Here is an 18,947-nt window from a genome sequence, read left to right on the forward strand (position 1 = left end):
CCTTTAACAACTGGCTGCCTGCGAGGGATGGAGAGGAGAGCGCCTGTTGCCAGGTTACCCCTCTACCATTGTGAAAAGCCGAATTCAGCATCAGCAGCCGTTCACATCACAACGCTAGGCTAGCATGGAGAAGCATCACTGACTGGCTGGTTGACTGGCTGACTGGCTGACTTGCAGCACCCATGCATCGCTTCATCATGACTCACGGATGCCTTTTTAAGAAGTGGGCATCAACATGAATCAGACAGGGTGGTAGAGCGGAAGGTGGAGGGAGGGACGGACTGCACCACAGAGCGTCTGGCAGCAGTAACAACCGTTGGGCACTGAGTCTTGGGGAGCGTGGAGGTGGGGTGGAGGGGGGCCTGGGGGAGAACCATGCAGCTCCACACCTCCACACACTGCAAGGCTTCCAGCTTCATCCTCAATGAAAGAGCATGCGTCTTGTCTTCCAAAATGGACATCTACCGGTAGGTACTGTAGCCTGCTTGCCTGCCTGCTGTACTGTACAGTCTAATATAGTACTAGATGGGTTGTCTCTCAGTACAGAATGTGTCTTGTCTTCCCCATCAAAGCAACTGTTGCATATTCATGCCAAGCAGAGCCTCTTGGCTTTTGTTGTCTTGAACACATCTTCATGGGTTCGACAGGAGTGGCTTCACGTGAAGCCTTGATGTATGACAGAGATATAGGCGAAGGGAGAGTTTGGGCCATTAATGTCTATTGTGAAATGATTCCCCTGGCATGATGATCTTTTTTTTGACGCGGATGCCGTTACTGTTACAATGAGTGGTTCCCAGATGCTGCGGTTTCTCTGTTCATCGTATCATTCTGCTGCATCGCTCCCTAAGGAGCTGCGGACATGTACTCTACTGCATGTGGCCGCCGGGACGTTTAAGTAATACATCATGGTACGCAAAGGAGGATCCTCGTCAACTATGTATATCAGTTTATTCACATATCAGCCCAATGTGCGCTGACACAAAGTCCTCGTTTGTAACATATACATTTGGGAATGTCACTTCAGGCATGTTTTCAAGTGACATTTGTCAGGTCTCACCAGGGTTCTCTCCCTTTCATTTGAACGTTCCACTGTGGATTGATGCATTAGGAACGAGTCTAGCTTTCGAAATCCCATGTTCAGTAACAACAACAAACACCTTGGCCAGTCGACCCTGAGCCTAATGAAAACCAGTAGTTCCCAGCCTGCTCTGTTAGCCCACGGGGTGATGGGAGATTGATTACTGTCTTCCATGTGAATCCCTCTCTGTGACTGGCTGAATGGCCGCATAGGACTCGTCCAGTGAAAAACCTCCAGAAGAGGAACTGCTCACCTGCTACTTTCCCACCGCCCCGCCAGCCACCCTGTAAACACCTGATGAGGTTGGCGGGTTCACAAACACAGTGCTGCTGCTGTCACTCACACACGCTAGCAGTGTGCTCGCAAGGTCAACGCTTCCGGTGGGTTGTGGCAGCATGCAAACTAAGTTTCCCCCTCAAACACCTTCTGTATGACGACATGTTTTTCTTTGGGTTGCAATTGTCTCCGTCATCATTTTGTTGATGTGGAACCTGTTTTGGGTTGTTTTTTTTTTTGCTTTGTGATTTGAGTTCTGATTCCGTCACACCTGGTGAACGCAGAGGAGGACAGTTTTGGTATGACAACAATGGATTACGATGTCTCTCCCACGCCTCACCACTAGTCCCTTCCTGGTATTCAGAACCCCAGAACGACACACTGTTTCCTCCGCCACTCCCCAGGGGGTCTTTCTGGCGCTCGTTGGCATGGTGCTGTCGAAGGTCAGACCAATTACAGCCAATGAGAGCCGTCTTGTCTACCTGTTGATCACACCAGGGAAGGACCCCAGTAATCTTGTGCTCCTCTGGGTCCTATGGTGAATGGCTTCATTAGGGTGGTACTGAGTCCACAGGGATGTTTTCAGTGTTCTTCACATGATGTTTTTTTCCCTGAAAAGGTCCATTTGAATTTGACTCGCTTCCTTGGACCCGACGCAGTTACTTGAATCCAGTGTTACTCTGTGTTGTAAGTGTTGAGGTTCCGGTGAACAAGAGAAGGTACTAACTCTTGTCATCTGGCCTGAAGATGCACTGAGAATATCACATGTTCAGAACGAAGCTTCACAGAAGCGAATCAAGTTGAGTCCCATTTCCACTAATCTCCTGAAAGCAAGCAAGGGCCTCCTGTTCCAGCTGAACTACATTTCACATGTTAATTGTGCCCAAGTACTTTGCGCTCGCCTCTACTGCATGAGGCCTAGTGTGAACAGCCCACAAAGTCAGCGTTATGAAGGTATTAGTGCTCAGTCAGTCGCCTCCCAACTGTCCCTTTTTTAGAGTGTGTTCCTGTCTGTGTGCCAGTCGACTAAGAGCTGCCTCCCCTGGCTCGTCAACACAGCCCATCTACTGGAGCTGTGGCCCCAGCATGCCAGCTAGAAGAGATCACCTAAGGGGCCCGCCCGCCTGTTTTTACAGTGATCATGCCTCACATTGTCCTGCCTAGTGAGCAGCATGAATGAACACTGGCTCTCGCTATCTCTCCCTTTCCATCTTTGTCTATATATCCCTCTCTTCCCACCCAATCTGCTGGTGTTATGGATGACTCACGGCAGTGAGTGTTTGTAAGCTGTCAGCTCTCTCTGTGCTGTACTGGGTTGGGGAGGAGTTGTACTGGGTTGGGGAGGGTTGGTGGTGGGGACGAGTTGTACTGGGTTGGGTAGGGTTGGTGGTGGGGAGGAGTGGGCTGCCTGTGTATGGCTGTCGTGGAGGATAATCAGACTGCATTGTGTAATGACAGAGTCCAGGCTGTGGCCATAAGTCTTACTCGCTGTGCGTAGTAACAGTTGTTTTACATTCTCTCGATTCTTCACTCTCCCTCCCCACCCGGGGTCATAGTGACACACACACCGTCACACACATAGGCAATAGGTCAGTCCCTCCTGTCTGATATTCATCAGGTGTGTGTGTGTGTGTGTGTGTGTGTGTGTGTGTGTGTGTGTGTGTGTGTGTGTGTGTGTGTGTGTGTGTGTGTGTGTGTGTGTGTGTGTGTGTGTGTGTGTGTGTGTGTGTGTGTGTGTGTGTGTGTGTGTGTGTGTGTGTGTGTGTGTGTGTGTGTGAAATAGTGAGAGATTAATGGTTAAGTCTAGGAGTGTCTCACTCTCACAGCTATGTGGAAGCAGCCAGGGATCCACATTAAAAACCCACCCACATACACACAGTGTTGCTAAGGCGATGGCTGTAGTTTCTCTCAGCCTATTAAAAGACTGGAGGAAATGTCAATGAAGGATTGTGACTAGTGTAGCAGGGCTGAGGGGAGGGGACTCACTACATATTTCTACAACATGCAATTAGATGATGAGGAACTGACATTTATCATGCATAGTCTACCCCCATAGTCTACCCCCCTACCCCCATAGTCTACCCCCTACCCCAATAGTCTACCCCCATTACCCCCATAGTCTACCCCCTACCCCCATAGTCTACCCCCTACCCCCATAGTCTACCCCCTACCCCCATAGTCTACCCCCTACCCCCATAGTCTACCCCCCCCAATACCCCCATAGTCTACCCCCTACCCCCATAGTCTACCCCCTACCCCCATAGTCTACCCCCTACCCCCATAGTCTACCCCCTACCCCAATAGTCTACCCCCATTACCCCCATAGTCTACCCCCTACCCCCATAGTCTACCCCCTACCCCCATAGTCTCCCCCTACCCCATAGTCTACCCCCTACCCCATAGTCTACCCCCTACCCCCATAGTCTACCCCCTACCCCAATAGTCTACCCCCATTACCCCCATAGTCTACCCCCTACCCAAATAGTCTACCCCATAGTCTACCCCCATAGTCTACCCCCCTACCCCCATAGTCTACCCCCTACCCCAATAGTCTACCCCCTACCCCAATAGTCTACCCCCTACCCCCATAGTCTACCCCCCTACCCCCATAGTCTACCCCCTACCCCCATAGTCTACCCCCTACCCCAATAGTCTACCCCCTACCCCAATAGTCTACCCCCTACCCCCATAGTCTACCCCCATAGTCTACCCCCCCTATAGTCTACCCCCTACCCCCATAGTCTACCCCCTACCCCAATAGTCTACCCCCATAGTCTACCCCCTACCCCAATAGTCTACCCCCCTACCCCCATAGTCTACCCCCTACCCCCATAGTCTACCCCCTACCCCAATAGACTACCCCCTACCCCAATAGACTACCCCCCTACCCCCATAGTCTACCCCCCTACCCCAATAGTCTACCCCCTACCCCCATAGTCTACCCCCTACCCCCATAGTCTACCCCCTACCCCAATAGTCTACCCCCCCTACCCCCATAGTCTACCCCCATAGTCCCAATACCCCCCCTACCCCCATAGTCTACCCCCTACCCCAATAGTCTACCCCCTACCCCAATAGTCTACCCCCTACCCCAATAGTCTACCCCCTACCCCAATAGTCTACCCCCTACCCCAATAGTCTACCCCCATAGTCTATCCCCTGACATGCTGTGGAGGGGATGGAGAGAAACACACATGCGTAGGCACACACACACACACACACACACACACACACACACACACACACACACAACCTTGTCTTTTAGGGACCAGTCAAAGTTGTCAGTACAAATTGTAACCATTTTAAGGCAACAGCTTGGACTTAAACTCCTGAATCTGCTGTTGAGTAATGCTACTCCTGATGACCAAGGCTATTCTTTCTATTTCTGTTACATTATTTAGTCAGTTCCAAAAAATGTAGTGTATTCATGGTATTTCTTTCTTACACTGGGACTGACAGTGCTAACAAGACCACAAAGTGCTCCAATGCTCCTGCTAGAAACGATCCTGGCTACAGATCGCTATATTGTCTAGCCAACTCTTATAACGATCTGCCACGGACTGTTGTCATGCCAGACATGTTTGCCAGAGCACATACAGATGGGACCAGACTGTCGATGAACCGTTTCACGAAGCAAATGAATTCCTTATTGATGACATCGTCACTCGGGTGTCTTAAGTTGTATACACGTCGAAGCGGAGGGAGAGGGCACGGTGTTTCCGTGATTAGCCTGCTGGCGTCAGCCTTGATACTGGATCTCCCATATATTTCTCAGCAGAGGCCAGGTGCTGTTGGTCCTACCTCTAGCCGAGGGGAACACCTCCACCTGACTGGGACTCTACTAAGACCTGTGTGTCACCACTGTTTTATGTCAATGTGAACTCTAGTGTTGTTGTGTTTCCATCAGGACTTGGGATGAGCAGAATGAACAACCTCTGCATCAACACTTGCTTTGTGAGAAGGTGTTAAAGTTCACAGACATGGTTTGTTATGTAAACGCCACTGAAGAGCACCAGTGGCCCGGCATTGGCCCAAGTCAGAGCAGGTCCACCCGGAGCCATGGTCCAGTGTAGATGGAAAAATACAAGTCTGAGCCTTTTGGGTTAAACACTAGGGTATATCTCAGATAGAAACCCAACATTATGTTGAGGCTCTGAAACCCAACACCTCCACCTACAATGGGCCTCTAACAGTTTGACGACCAGCAGGCTTCTGGCACCTCAATCATCACTGAGTTTTCAGCAGTGGCATTTCTCACCGCTTCCCTTCTGCTCTTCTACTATATGCTGAGAGGAATGTAGAGTGTTGTCTGCTCCAGGTTTGTAGGTGGTGAACCGGAGGAGTGTATAAACTATCTCTGTGGATGTTTGCTGAGCAAACAATCGCGCCACATTCTGTGATCTGTTGAAGGAAGAGCTCTTGAAATGGAACAGTCCACTATATGCACACATGATGAGTTGTAAGGCTAAAGTGTTGTCCCATGTCTAGCCAGCAGTACTCTGGTGTCAGGCTAGCCCTGAGCTTCTGCTCCTCCTCACTCCTGTGTGATTGACACTAGCCAGGGGCCACCTGAGAGGGGCTGGTTGTAAAGGCAAAGTGGGGACTAGTACTGTACTGGCTTTCTCACTCTGCTGCACTGAATGCCCATGTGAGGAGGTGTGCTGTCCTGCTGCACTGAATGCCCATGTGGGGAGGTGTGCTGTCCTGCTGCACTGAATGCCCATGTGGGGAGGTGTGCTGTCCTGCTGCACTGAATGCCCATGTGGGGAGGTGTGCTGTCCTGCTGCACTGAATGCCCATGTGGGGAGGTGTGCTGTCCTGCTGCACTGAATGCCCATGTGGGGAGGTGTGCTGTCCTGCTGCACTGAATGCCCATGTGGGGAGGTGTGCTGTCCTGCTGCACTGAATGCCCATGTGGGGAGGTGTGCTGTCCTGCTGCACACTCCAGTTGCGGTGTGTATGCGATTGCACTTTCTGGGTTTGGGAAATATCTTGGCAACCAGCCGTTGGTGGATCAAAGCGTTATAGGCTCACCCTAGTCGTGTTTGTCTACAATCTACCGTGCATTGGGAAAGTGCTCAGACCTTTTCCACATTTTGTTACATTACATCCTTATTCTAAAATGGATTTTTTTAAATTCCCCTCATCAATCTACACACAATACCCCATAATGGCAATGCAAAAACAGGTTTAGATTTGTTTGCAAATTTATCAACAAAAAATATATAAATTAAATATCACATTTAGATAAGTATTCAGACCCTTTACTCAGTACTTTGTGGAAGCACCTTTGGCAGCTATTACAGCCTTGACTCTTCTTGGGTTTGACACTACAAGCTTGGCATATCTGTATTTGGGTTGATTCTACCATTCTTCTCTGCAGATCCTCTCAAGCTCTGTCAGGTTGGATGGAGAGCATTGCTGCACAGCTATTTTCAGGTCTTTCCAGAGATGTTCGATTGGCTTCAAGTCCGGGCTCTGGCTGGGCCACTCAAGGACATTCAGAGACTTGTCCGGAAGCCACTCCTGCGTTGTCTTGGCTGTTTGCTTAGGGTCGTTGTCATCTTTCCCTCGATCCTGACTAGTCTCCCAGTCCCTGCCACTGAAAAACATCCCCACAGAATGATGCTGCCACCACCATGCTTCACCGTAGGGATGGTGCCAGGTTTCCTCACGACCAGGATGTCGTGCCTTGTACTGAGGAGTGGCTTCCGTCTGGCCACTCTACCATAAAGGCCGGATTTGGTGGAGTGCTACAGAGATGGTTGTCCTTCTGGAAGTTTCTTCCATCTCAACAGAGGAAATCTGGAGCTCTTTCAGAGTGATCATCGAGTTCTTCCCTGATCAAGACCCTTGTTCCCCGATTGCCAGACAGCCAGCTCTCGGAAGAGTGTTGGTGGTTCAAAACCTTTTCCATTTAAACATGATGGAGACCATTGTGCTCTTGGGACCATCAATGCCGCAGACATTTTTTGGTACTCTTCCCCAGATCCGTGCCTCGACACAGTTCTGTCTTGAAGATCTATGGACAATTTCTTCGAACTCATGGCATGGTTTTTGCTCTGACATGAACCGTCAACTGTGGGATCTTATATAGACAGGTGTGTGCCTTTCCAAATCATGTCCAATCAATTGAATTTACGACAGGTAAAACATCTCAAGGATGATCAATGGAAACAGGATGCACCTGAGCTCAATTTCGAGTCTCATAGCAAAGGGTCTGAATACTTATGCAAATAAGGTATTTCTGTTTTTATTTGTAATAAATTTGCAAACACTTCTAAAAACCTGTTTTCGCTTTGTCATTACAGGGTATTGTGTGTAGACTGATGAGGGGAAAAAAATAATAATTTTAGAATAAGGCTGTAATGTGGAAAAAGGGAAGGAGTCTGAATACTTTCCGAATGCACTGTATGCGTCAGTGTGTCCCGTAGGAGTCCTCACTCAGACTCTACTGGAATTTCTGCGTCCAGTTGGAGTCTTCAGCCCTAACTTTCAACCAGGCCCTCAATATGTCTACGACTGCCTGTCGGCCTCCCCTACATCCTTCCCCATCCCCTAATGCCTTACAGATGGACTGGCTGGCTGGAAGAAGGCTCTTGTTTCCCCTCACTGACATGTGGTTGACATGTGATCACGTCAGGCAGAATGCTGAACTGACAGATCCATATTGTGTTGGTTCACTGTGGAGATGATAAATCCCCCTGGCGTGTTTCATGAGACCCTCTCCAGGTAAATGATATTATTATTAGATGACTGAGGTACTCTGACTACTTATCTGACTGTTTCTAGGTAGCATCTAGTAGGGTTGTACAGCCTCCCTGTGTTTATTTCTGGATGCTACTACGCCCTTGCCATGTCTGTCTGCAGTGGGCAGTGAATCTGCCCCAGTGTTGGGTGTTCTGTGGATGGGTTGGAGCCAGATGCGCCTGTCTCTCATCACTGCTCCATGAACAGCCCCCCAGCCCTCACCCCTTGTCCTCTCATCCAGCCACAGGAGCCACATAGATGTGGTCCCCAGCATCCTCTGTGAGTCAGAGCATTCACCATGGAAATTCCATTCTCTTCTGTCTTCGGGCCTCAGAGCTGAGTCAAAGCCCAAAACAAACATGTTCTATCGAAATCTACTCAGAGCCTCAACATTAGTTGTGGGGGAAAAACACTGTCCTTCGTGTTTCTTTGTCTTACTTGGTTTTGTTTAGATTTTACAGGGTTTGTCCACTTTCTTTCAGCTTGGAAACGGGCCTCTGCCCAGACTATGAGTGTAGAGCCTAGTTCAGCCTCTTATTAAAGCCAACAATAGCCATGGCATTAAAACTGCGGACAGATACCTATGCCAACATTCCTGTTTGTTAAATCCTAACCACTGCATGCAAGTACACAATTTAGAGATCAGGATTTCCTCTGCTCTCTCTGTGGCCATGTGGAAAATACACAGCCGTCTACCAAGGCCTCTCTTTGGTGTTGCGCCTACAGGGGACAGAGGAAGCGGTGGACGGAGTGATGTCTGTCTGCTGACGAACCTCCATGGGGTCTGTTCATTTGACTGTGTTGAAGAAAATAATGATTTGGAGCCTTTTACAAACCTAAATATTGGAGTGTTACTTCAAAAAGTATTTGCCTTCCTGTTCTTAGCAATAACAATCAGAGCGGTGATCCATTTGCCATCTATTCTTTGGTAGGGATATAGAAGGCAGGCGCTGTATTGCATAAGCAGGCCTAGCTAGTCCCTGGAGCGCCTCTCACAGCTCTGCTGGCTCTGACGTCAAGAGGCGCTAACTGCCTGCTCTCTCACAGCTCTGCTGGAGGCGCTAGCTGCCTGCTCTCTCACAGCTCTGCTGGAGGCGCTAGCTGCCTGCTCTCTCACAGCTCTGCTGGAGGCGCTATAGCTGCCTGCTCTCTCACAGCTCTGCTAGAGGCTCTAGCTGGCTGCTCTCTCACAGCTCTGCTAGAGGCGCTAGCTGCCTGCTCTCTCACAGCTCTGCTAGAGGCGCTAGCTGCCTGCTCTCTCACAGCTCTGCTAGAGGCGCTAGCTGCCTGCTCTCTCACAGCTCTGCTGGCTCTGACGTCAAGAGGCGCTAACTGCCTGCTCTCTCACAGCTCTGCTGGAGGCGCTAGCTGCCTGCTCTCTCACAGCTCTGCTGGAGGCGCTAGCTGCCTGCTCTCTCACAGCTCTGCTGGAGGCGCTAGCTGGCTGCTCTCTCACAGCTCTGCTGGAGGCGCTAGCTGCCTGCTCTCTCACAGCTCTGCTAGAGGCGCTAGCTGGCTGCTCTCTCACAGCTCTGCTGGAGGCGCTAGCTGCCTGCTCTCTCACAGCTCTGCTGGCTCTGACGTCAAGAGGCGCTAGCTGCCTGCTCTCTCACAGCTCTGCTAGAGGCGCTAGCTGGCTGCTCTCTCACAGCTCTGCTGGAGGCGCTAGCTGCCTGCTCTCACAGCTCTGCTGGCTCTGACGTCAAGAGGCGCTAGCTGCCTGCTCTCTCACAGCTCTGCTAGAGGCGCTAGCTGGCTGCTCTCTCACAGCTCTGCTGGAGGCGCTAGCTGGCTGCTCTCTCACAGCTCTGCTGGAGGCGCTAGCTGGCTGCTCTCTCACAGCTCTGCTGGAGGCGCTAGCTGGCTGCTCTCTCACAGCTCTGCTGGAGGCGCTAGCTGGCTGCTCTCTCACAGCTCTGCTGGAGGCGCTAGCTGCCTGCTCTCTCACAGCTCTGCTGGAGGCGCTAGCTGGCTGCTCTCTCACAGCTCTGCTGGAGGCGCTAGCTGCCTGCTCTCTCACAGCTCTGCTGGCTCTGACGTCAAGAGGCGCTAACTGCCTGCTCTCTCACAGCTCTGCTGGAGGCGCTAGCTGCCTGCTCTCTCACAGCTCTGCTGGAGGCGCTAGCTGCCTGCTCTCTCACAGGTCTGCTGGAGGCGCTAGCTGCCTGCTCTCTCACAGCTCTGCTGGAGGCACTAGCTGCCTGCTCTCTCACAGCTCTGCTAGAGGCGCTAGCTGCCTGCTCTCTCACAGCTCTGCTGGAGGCGCTAGCTGCCTGCTCTCTCACAGCCAAGCCCTTTGATGTTATATTTTGATAGAGAGACAGCATTAATGAAGGAAGAGAAACCCTCTGCTATACCTGTTCCAATTCCACCGGCTCAACGTTAAAGCTTCATGTGTGTGTTTATACGTGCGTGCGTGCGTGCGTGCGTGTGTGCGTGCGTGCGTGTGTGTGTGTGTGTGTGTGTGTGTGTGTGTGTGTGTGTGTGTGTGTGTGTGTGTGTGTGTGTGTGTGTGTGTGTGTGTGTGTGTGTGTGTGTGTGTGTGTGTGTGTAAGGGGATGGTGTGAGTGGTACTCAGAGTGGAGTACTCCACTACCTTGTCCTTCAGAGAGCCCAGAGGCAGCTGTATAGGTGTACTGAGAGCAGACTGAGAGGAACTAATGGGGAGAAGAGAGGTTCTGAATGGGATCAGGGCTTTAATGAGGGAGTCTGGGTCTACTCAACTTAGCATTAAGGCAACACGATACGAGAGAGAGACAGGCCACTGTCCTTTCGCTTTGTTTTTCTACACAGCGAGCGACACATCTACTTGGTAGGCAGGACTCCACAACAACCTCCATTGAGAAGCTAGCTTCTTTTCTTTACATTTGCTTGGCTTTACAGCCATTCTTCCTATTCCCATTAGCTTCACAGTGATGTGAAGAGCCTTTTGGGGTCTCTCAGTCTCTGTGTTATGACAACAGTAAGCCGTGGTACACTAACACGCATTACTCAACCCATATGTGTTTGGGAGGGTGGTCAGCCAATGGCAGCCATTGCTTAGATGACTGTGCAGATTTTGGGGTGAAAGAAGTGAAAATTAAGGGGTAATGAGCAACCTCTGATCCGACCGCTGATTTTTATGGGGAAGGGCAGTCCACCACCAATGCCATGTTGCTGCCTCAAGCTCACTCGGAGGGCTGAGAATGCACTAGAAGGCATGTTCCCCCTGCCTTGGACACTTGGTTTGGGGTTGGATTCCTCTGGGTTTCAGTTTCCTGTGGTTGGAAAGAGGTGGTGGATCGGAGCCAAAGGCCTTAGTTAGGTTCCAGATTCTCTCTGGTGGTTTAGAAGAGAGCACTATACTTTATTACACGACTCCTACAAGAGTCCCGTGAAACAAGGAAACCGGTGGAAATGTGGAACAAGGGAATCTTGATATAAGAGCTTGGTTATCAAATGTATTTGAGTACTGATTAGAGTAGTAGCCCATGAATAAATGAGTGTTTTTTTTCCATTGTTCTTCTCCATTCATTTGCATTGTATATTATGCCCCAGTTCGTGGTCGACGTGAGAGTATAACTGATTTTGACCATGTCCTTTACTATTCCATGTCACCATTATGTGTTATTCACCAGTTCTACTGAAGACTGTAGGGTTTCTATTGTTGTCCATTAGGAGCATATTAAGGTGCGCTGTAGTGTCAGGTGTGTTCACACTGGGAAGGTGTGTGTGTGTGTGTGTGTGTGTGTGTGTGTGTGTGTGTGTGTGTGTGTGTGTGTGTGTGTGTGTGTGTGTGTGTGTGTGTGTGTGTGTGTGTGTGTGTGTGTGTGTGTGTGTGTGTGTGTGTGTGTGTGTGAGACTAGGACGCTGGCTGTGTATTGGGATAAGTGGGTTCATATCTCTTGGCAGGTTATCAGTACTCTGTCACTACAGACAGACTACAGCAGGCAGGCAGATATAGAACTGCCTGGCGAAAGCAATTCAGGTCTGAAGATAGTCAGGGTAGCTAATGGAAAGCAAAAATGGAATGATGATTTCCTCGGATGAAAGAGCATAGATCACCTTCTAGCGCCGCCACGAATATAATGCGCTTTAGTTACAATACTGTTTTAAAAAATAAAAAACAACTATCTATGAGTGGTCTTAAAGAGTAATTGGTGCTGAGACTCAGGTTCCCTGTTGTTGACAAAGCAATTTGCTTGTTGCAATTACCTTTTAATGGACAGCCAGTAACCACAGCTGTTATTATGTCTGTGCCTACCCTGCTTTCATGGGTCATCGTGTCGTAGATGGAGTGATGCTTGTCTCAGTGAGCAAGAGGTTGCATTTGTGTTTATAGCTGTTTTCCTTTGAAGAGAGAGGCTGGTGACCTTCATGTCTGTTTGGCAGGGCATAGTTCATTTGTTATACTGCTATATGCTGATGGGTGCTGACAGTGAGGCGTGGGTTGGGTTCTCCCTTGCAGAGGGAGTGAGATGACAAAGGTACTGCTGAGTAAGAGACCCTCCCTCTTCCATTCCAAAGCATCCGCTTCCCACATCATGTCTGGGAGCTCTGCGCCTCCCTCTAGGGCCTGTTCGTGTTTCGCCAGCTTTGCAATTCCTCTTATTCTCTTCTTTTCTACCTTTGAGAGCAATTCCACAAAAGTCTCAGGTCTCTCTGCCATCCCCGGTCTGACTAGAGATCAATAATCAGGAAACGACCGCTAGATGAAATTGAGTCTGATGTATCACGCTGCGGAGAGGAGATGCATGTTTCAAGCCTCTTTCAAAGACAAAAGTGGAAAACAGGCTTTCCCCTGCATGGTTTAATGTTGTGGAACAACACTCCCTTCTCCCCTGCTTACACTCACCTGAGAGAGGTTATGTGGCGGTTCTCTTCCCCAGGGCCTCTACCCTCTCTCTTTTTTCGCTCTTTCTTTCTCACTATTTTTCTCCTCTGTCTTTCTTTCTCTTTGCCTCTCTCTCTCCTGTCTGTCTCCTCCTGTTGGAGTAGTTGCTATGGAGTGGGAGGGAGGGTGAAGGATGTTGGTGAATAATTTACTGCCTGACAGGGCCTTGGCCTAATTGTTTTGTTCTGCTGGTCGGTAACAGAGTTGGCCAAGTCTCAAATGACACCCACTACTGCAGCCTATATAGTGCATCAGTTGTGACCAGAGCCCTTGTGGGGGTGCAGGAGTGTGGTGGTGTTTGTAGTAACAAGACTCTGTTAAATACTAGGCCTAGGCTGAATGGTTTCCCTTCTGCAGGTGAACTGCCCATGTATATTACACACTCACCATGATATGCTCTCTATGTATACTAAAGTATGTGGACACCCCTTCAAATGAGTGGATTCGGCTATTTCAGCCACAGCCGTTGCTGACTGGTGTATAAAATCTCAGCACATAGCCATGCAATCTCCATAGACAAACATTGGCAGTAGAATGGTCTTAGTGAAGAGCTCAGGGACTTAAAATGTGGCACTGTCATAGGGTGTCACCTTTCCAACAAGTCAGTTTGTCAAATTTCTGCCCTGCTAGGGCTTCTCCGGTCAACTGTAAGTGCTGTTGTTATGGTGAAGTGAAAACACCTAGGAGCAACAGCAGTGGTAGGCCACAGAAGCTCACAGAACGCGACTGCTGAAACGCGTAAAAATTGACTGTCCTCGGTTGCAACACTCACTACCAAACTACCTTTGGAGCAATGTCAACACAAGAACTGTTCGTCAGGAGCTTCATGAAATGGGATGTCATGGCCGAGCAGCCGCACACAATCCTAAGATCAACATGCGCAATGCCAAGCATCGGTTGGAGTGGTTTAAAGCTCGCCGCCATTGGACTCTGGAGTAGTAGAAACATGTTCTCTGGAGTGATGAATCACACTTCGTCATCTGGCAGTCCGATGGACTAATCTGGGTTTAGTGGGTGCCAGGAGAATGCTACCTGTCCCAATGCATAATGTCAACTACCAACTATAAAGTTTGGTGGAGGATAAATAATGGTCTGGGGCAGTTTTTCATGGTTTGGGCTAGGCCCCTTAGCTCCAGTGAAGAGACGTCTTAATGCTACAGCATACAATGACATTCTAGACGATTCTGTACTTCCAACTTTGGGGAAACAGTCATTTCCTGTTTCAGAATGACAATGCCCCCGTTCACAAAGCGAGGTCCATACAGAAATGGTTTGTCGATCGGTGTGGAAGTACTTGACTGGTCTGGAACCTGACCTCAACCCCATGTAACACCTTCGGAATGAGTTGTAACGCTGACTGCGAGCCAGGCCCAATCGCCCAATATCAGTGCCCGACCTCACTAATGCTCTTGTGGCTGAATGGAAGCAAGTCCCCGCAGCAATGTTCCAACATCTAGTGGACAGCCTTCCCAGAAGAGCTGTTATAGCAGCAAAGGGGGACCAACTCCATATTAATGCCCATGATTTTGGAATGAGATGTTTGACTAGCAGGTGTCCACATACTTTTGGTCCTTGTAGTGTATCTTAATGGATAGTTGACACCCCCTTAGTCCATTCTCCTTTTAATCATGTCAGATCCCATCATGTAAACGACTCATCCAATACCATTATCCGCTCAGACACCCACTCTTCCAGTTCCTGACTTTCAGGAGACCACAAATGTTGTTGTACTGGACAGGCTTGATTAACTCTGATCAACTGTTTGGGCTAGAAACCAATGTCCCCTTTGTGAACTGCTGTTTAACGTGTGCCCCCCTGTTTCTCTCTCCTCTCTACAGTGAACAGAGTATCTGTCAGGCGCGGGCCGCTGTCATGGTGTATGACGATGCCAATAAGAAATGGGTTCCAGCCGGCGGCTCCACGGGCTTCAGCAGAGTGCACATATACCACCACACGGGCAACAACGCCTTCCGGGTGGTGGGACGCAAAATACAGGACCATCAGGTGAGTCAGTGGGGACAGCTCAGGACTGGATGATTTGAGGAGTATGTAGTGCTTGAGAAGACTTTCTGAATGCAATAGTAATAGTGTAGAAGTTGTCGTTTGTTTGAAGTGGGACCAGGACTTCACGTGGCTGAACCCTGCGCTGGTCGGAATTCTTTACGTTATTCCGTCTCTGACGTGTTTCATTTGGGGTAGTAGCCTGGCAGCCATCTTGCTTGTCTCAGTGTCTCTCAGGAATGATCCAGCTCTGTAAACAAATTAGGAGAGCCCTGCTGCTCCACTAGTCACTGTCACATCACAGCCGTGACTGGACTGCTAGAGCCAAGCTCTCACAAACATACACCTGTCAGTGTGTTTGTCCCTTGTCCAAGACTAAAGCCCACGGTCAGCTAAAGAGTCAATAGACAACAACCGCATATGGATCCATGCCAGAGAGGAAACATAACAGTCTCCTGTATTCCTCTCCTCTCTCTGACTGGTTTACTGTTTTTACTCTGTACGATATGATCTGGCCAGGCAGCCAGAGATACACATCTGCATTTAATGAAGGGAACATTTATGTGGAAAATGAGTGGATGGCCTGTTTTTTAGGAAAAATAGGATACATATTTGGAGAAACAAGACACTAGGTGCTGCTGAATTGTTTCCACGGTACCAGACTACACCTCTCCGATTGGATTAGTGTTGGCGCTGATTGTTGTCTGTTTGGTGTTTGTTTGGTATTTGGTAGCCTTCTGTGTGTGTTGCTAGCTTACACAATGCAGCTACACCTTGCCCAAACCCATCTCCTGGGTTTTTAACTGAATTTCCCTCTATATTCAGTTATGTCCGCGGGAACTCTTGTTTTCCCTCTTTGTCGCCTGTTATTCTCATTACAAACATATGGGTTTCCCTTAGAGTGGATTCCCTGAAATAGACTTAAAGGAAGGCATGATGGGCTGTTTTCAGCATTGAGAGTGAATAGGTTTTAGTAGAGGTTTATTATACTGCCTGGGTTGGGACTGAACAGATGGTTAGCTTGGTCTGATGGATCCTGCGTGTGTCCTGTAAGAGTTAACTCTACATGTCTGGGAGTATCTCTCTGTCAGTGCATCAGACCGTTGGGATTTAGTAGATTTCACTGTAACGGTGCTAGCGGATAAACTTGCACAGAGAGCACTTCTGCCAGTCCATTAGTTGGGGGATGATCACTATAGGATCCCGTCTGTTGCATCCCAGAACATCAGTGCTGTTTCCCAGGGCCTCGTTGCCATGCAGGAAGAGTGTTTGTGGAGATGGCTGAGTGCAGTACTAGTGTAGTCCACTGAGGCACTGTCTACATCCAGAGCCACTGCAGGCCAGGGGCCTTTTCTGCAGTAGCAGATCCTGTTAAAAACTCCTGTCTCAGGAGAGGCCAATGGAGAGATGGAGCAGCGTAGGACAGGTCAGACGAGTGGAGAATAGAGGCACTGTTTGTTGGCCGGTTAACTCTAAAAGCATATTTTCTTCTGGGTCTAGTATCCTTGTTTATTAGGATTATCTTACTATCCCAGAATCATTATGAACTCAAATAAATATTTGAAGTCATTTAGATTTTTTACGAATGATCTTTGAAAGACAGGGTCCTGAAAAAGGGGCGTGTATTTTTTTGCTGAGTTAGATAGCTACTGGACTCAGCAGTTTAGTCCCTCTGTTGTGTTTCTGGTCAGAACATGCAGGTCACAGTGGGCCTCTTGGTGCACAGAACTTCCAACCGAACCTCCATCCTGCGGGACTTGCGGGCCCCGACGAAGATCATTGCAGTGCAGTCTGCATTTTTCATGCTGCGGACGGTCAGGCGACTTTGAGATGAAAATAGTTCTTTTTTGTCCCGCAGATTGTTTGTAAAACGGTCTTCTTTCTGCTTTGCTAGTATGTGTTATCCTAGGCATGCCTGTTGTATTAAAACCACCTCTTTGTCATGTTATTCACACACTCAGTAGCCTACCTCCTCCCCTAGTTGGGTGTGATCAACATTTAACAACTCTTGATATTGCCTATAGGGTGCAAAATTCCTGGAAAATGGCTGGCAAGTTAGCTTCGTTACTTATGCCTAAGATAGCATTGTGGGACTGCGGTTGGGTTCGGGACCAGTTCTTCCGGGAGCGGGTGGGAGTCGGGACAGAAAGCCAGTGGGAGCGGGCTGGTGCGGTATGAAAAGCTGAGCGTGGGATGAAGAAATCAGTCCCGTGCAGACCACTTTGAGTGGCGCAGCACTCTAAGGCACTGCATCTCAGCACGAGAGGCGCCACTACAGACCTTGGCTCGATTCCAGGCTGTATCACAACCGGCCGTGATTGGGAGTCCCATAGGGTGGCGCACAATTGGCCCAGCGTCGTTAGGGTTTGACCAGGGGTAGGCCGTCATTGTAAATGAGAATTTGTTCTTAACTGACTTGCCTAGTTAAATCAATCTTCTTCTTTTTTTAATAAGTACTTTCTACCATAATGCCAGTAAATCCTGGAGGTTTGGAATCCCAGTGCAGTACCTCGCTCCCCTCAGAACTTACACCACAGAGGCCAGTTAAGGATGACATCAAACCCGGCCCTGATGCAGGGTGTCAAGTAATATTTCACTCTGGGATGGTTTCTTTCTTTGAAAACTTTATTTTTTTATAACTCAGTCGTCGCTATTTGTTCCCCCTGAAGCAATAAACCCTGACCACTTTTTAAGAATCTAATTTAGAGTTCCTACCCCCCCATTAACTTTGAAGGCCTTATTTCTGTAATGCCTGACCCTGTTCCGCCTGTCTATTACTTCACGTAGAGCAGCAAACGGGAGCAGAAGGATTTAACGCAGTGGAAAAACCTCAATGTTATTGGTTTAATTTGACCAATCCAATAAAAAGCTATTGCTTGGTCCCCTCCTTCTCTTGGTCTCACACTTGTCCTTACACTTGCTGTAGACATAGACTGTGTGTGAAGGACAATTTGATGTAGATATCAAAAACAGATATCACAGTTTCTAAATACTGATCCAATAGTCTCATTCCTGTGATGAGTGGAGTGTCTATAGTGTCTGTAGTGCAGTGTCTTCAGAGTAGGAAGGTCTTGCTGTTGTCTCTACAGCCGCTAAGCGTTGCAGAATCCATACCCTCAAGGCCCTGCAATGTCTTGTGATGGATGAGTACTGCACATAGACCCCAGGTGTCACGGGCGTTGTAAGAAGCTGACCAAGGTGCAGCGTGTTGAGCGTACATTTCTGTTTATTTAGGTAAATGTCGCCAACAAACCAAAGACACGACCGTGACGCTTAACATAGGCTATGTTGCCTCTAACAAAGTCAACTACCCACACTGAAGGAGGGGAAAAAGGGCTACCTAAGTATGATTCCCAATCAGAGACAACGATAGACAGCTGTCCCTGATTGAGAACCATACCCAGCCTAAACATAGAAATAAAGAAAAATAGAAAACAAAACATAGAATGCCCACCCCACATCACACCCTGACCTAACTAAATAGAGAAATAAAACGTCTTTCTAAGGTCAGGGCGTGACACCAGGAGTGTGTGTCTGTATGTGTGTGTGCACAGTCACGGAAGGCTGTTTGTCCGCTGACACTGTATGACGGCGAGGCGGGACTGAGAATCCATCTAACACAGCATTCCTCCTGTAGGAGAGGGCGAGGGAGGGCGGGGGAGTGCTCGCCGGTCAGCATGTGCTTCATCAGCAATCCCAGAACCCTCTCCGTCTTCTCCCTGACGTCTCCCATCCCGTGGGAAGAGAGGAGGATAGGTAATTACGAGGCCCCGCTCTCCTGCTGCTGTTGTTGTTTGTTTCAACACAATGGGAAAAGTCCTTCACGCCACCCCTATAGACACTCACAGCGACATTTGTGTCCTCAACATGTAGGAGGGACTTGACTGCTCTTAGAACTGGGTTCAGATGATCCTTGGACTCCATTGAAAGGTCATGTTGACAACCTGTTATGGGTTCAAGGCAGCAAAC

The 18,947-nt window shown here is 49.1% G+C and overlaps 1 protein-coding gene across 1 annotated transcript in view; it reads left to right on the forward strand.

Annotated features, from left to right (window-relative positions):
• Window positions 1–375: 375 nt before the first annotated feature.
• LOC123995137 (protein enabled homolog) overlaps window positions 376–18,947 on the forward strand; it is a 93,527-nt gene continuing 74,955 nt past the window's right edge. The window contains 2 exon segments of the mRNA XM_046298512.1: window positions 376–467; window positions 14,816–14,981. Of these exon segments, the coding sequence (XP_046154468.1) occupies window positions 376–467; window positions 14,816–14,981 (258 nt within the window).

The sequence above is a fragment of the Oncorhynchus gorbuscha genome, linkage group LG14 (assembly GCF_021184085.1).
Source record: "Oncorhynchus gorbuscha isolate QuinsamMale2020 ecotype Even-year linkage group LG14, OgorEven_v1.0, whole genome shotgun sequence".
NCBI lineage: Eukaryota > Metazoa > Chordata > Actinopteri > Salmoniformes > Salmonidae > Oncorhynchus > Oncorhynchus gorbuscha.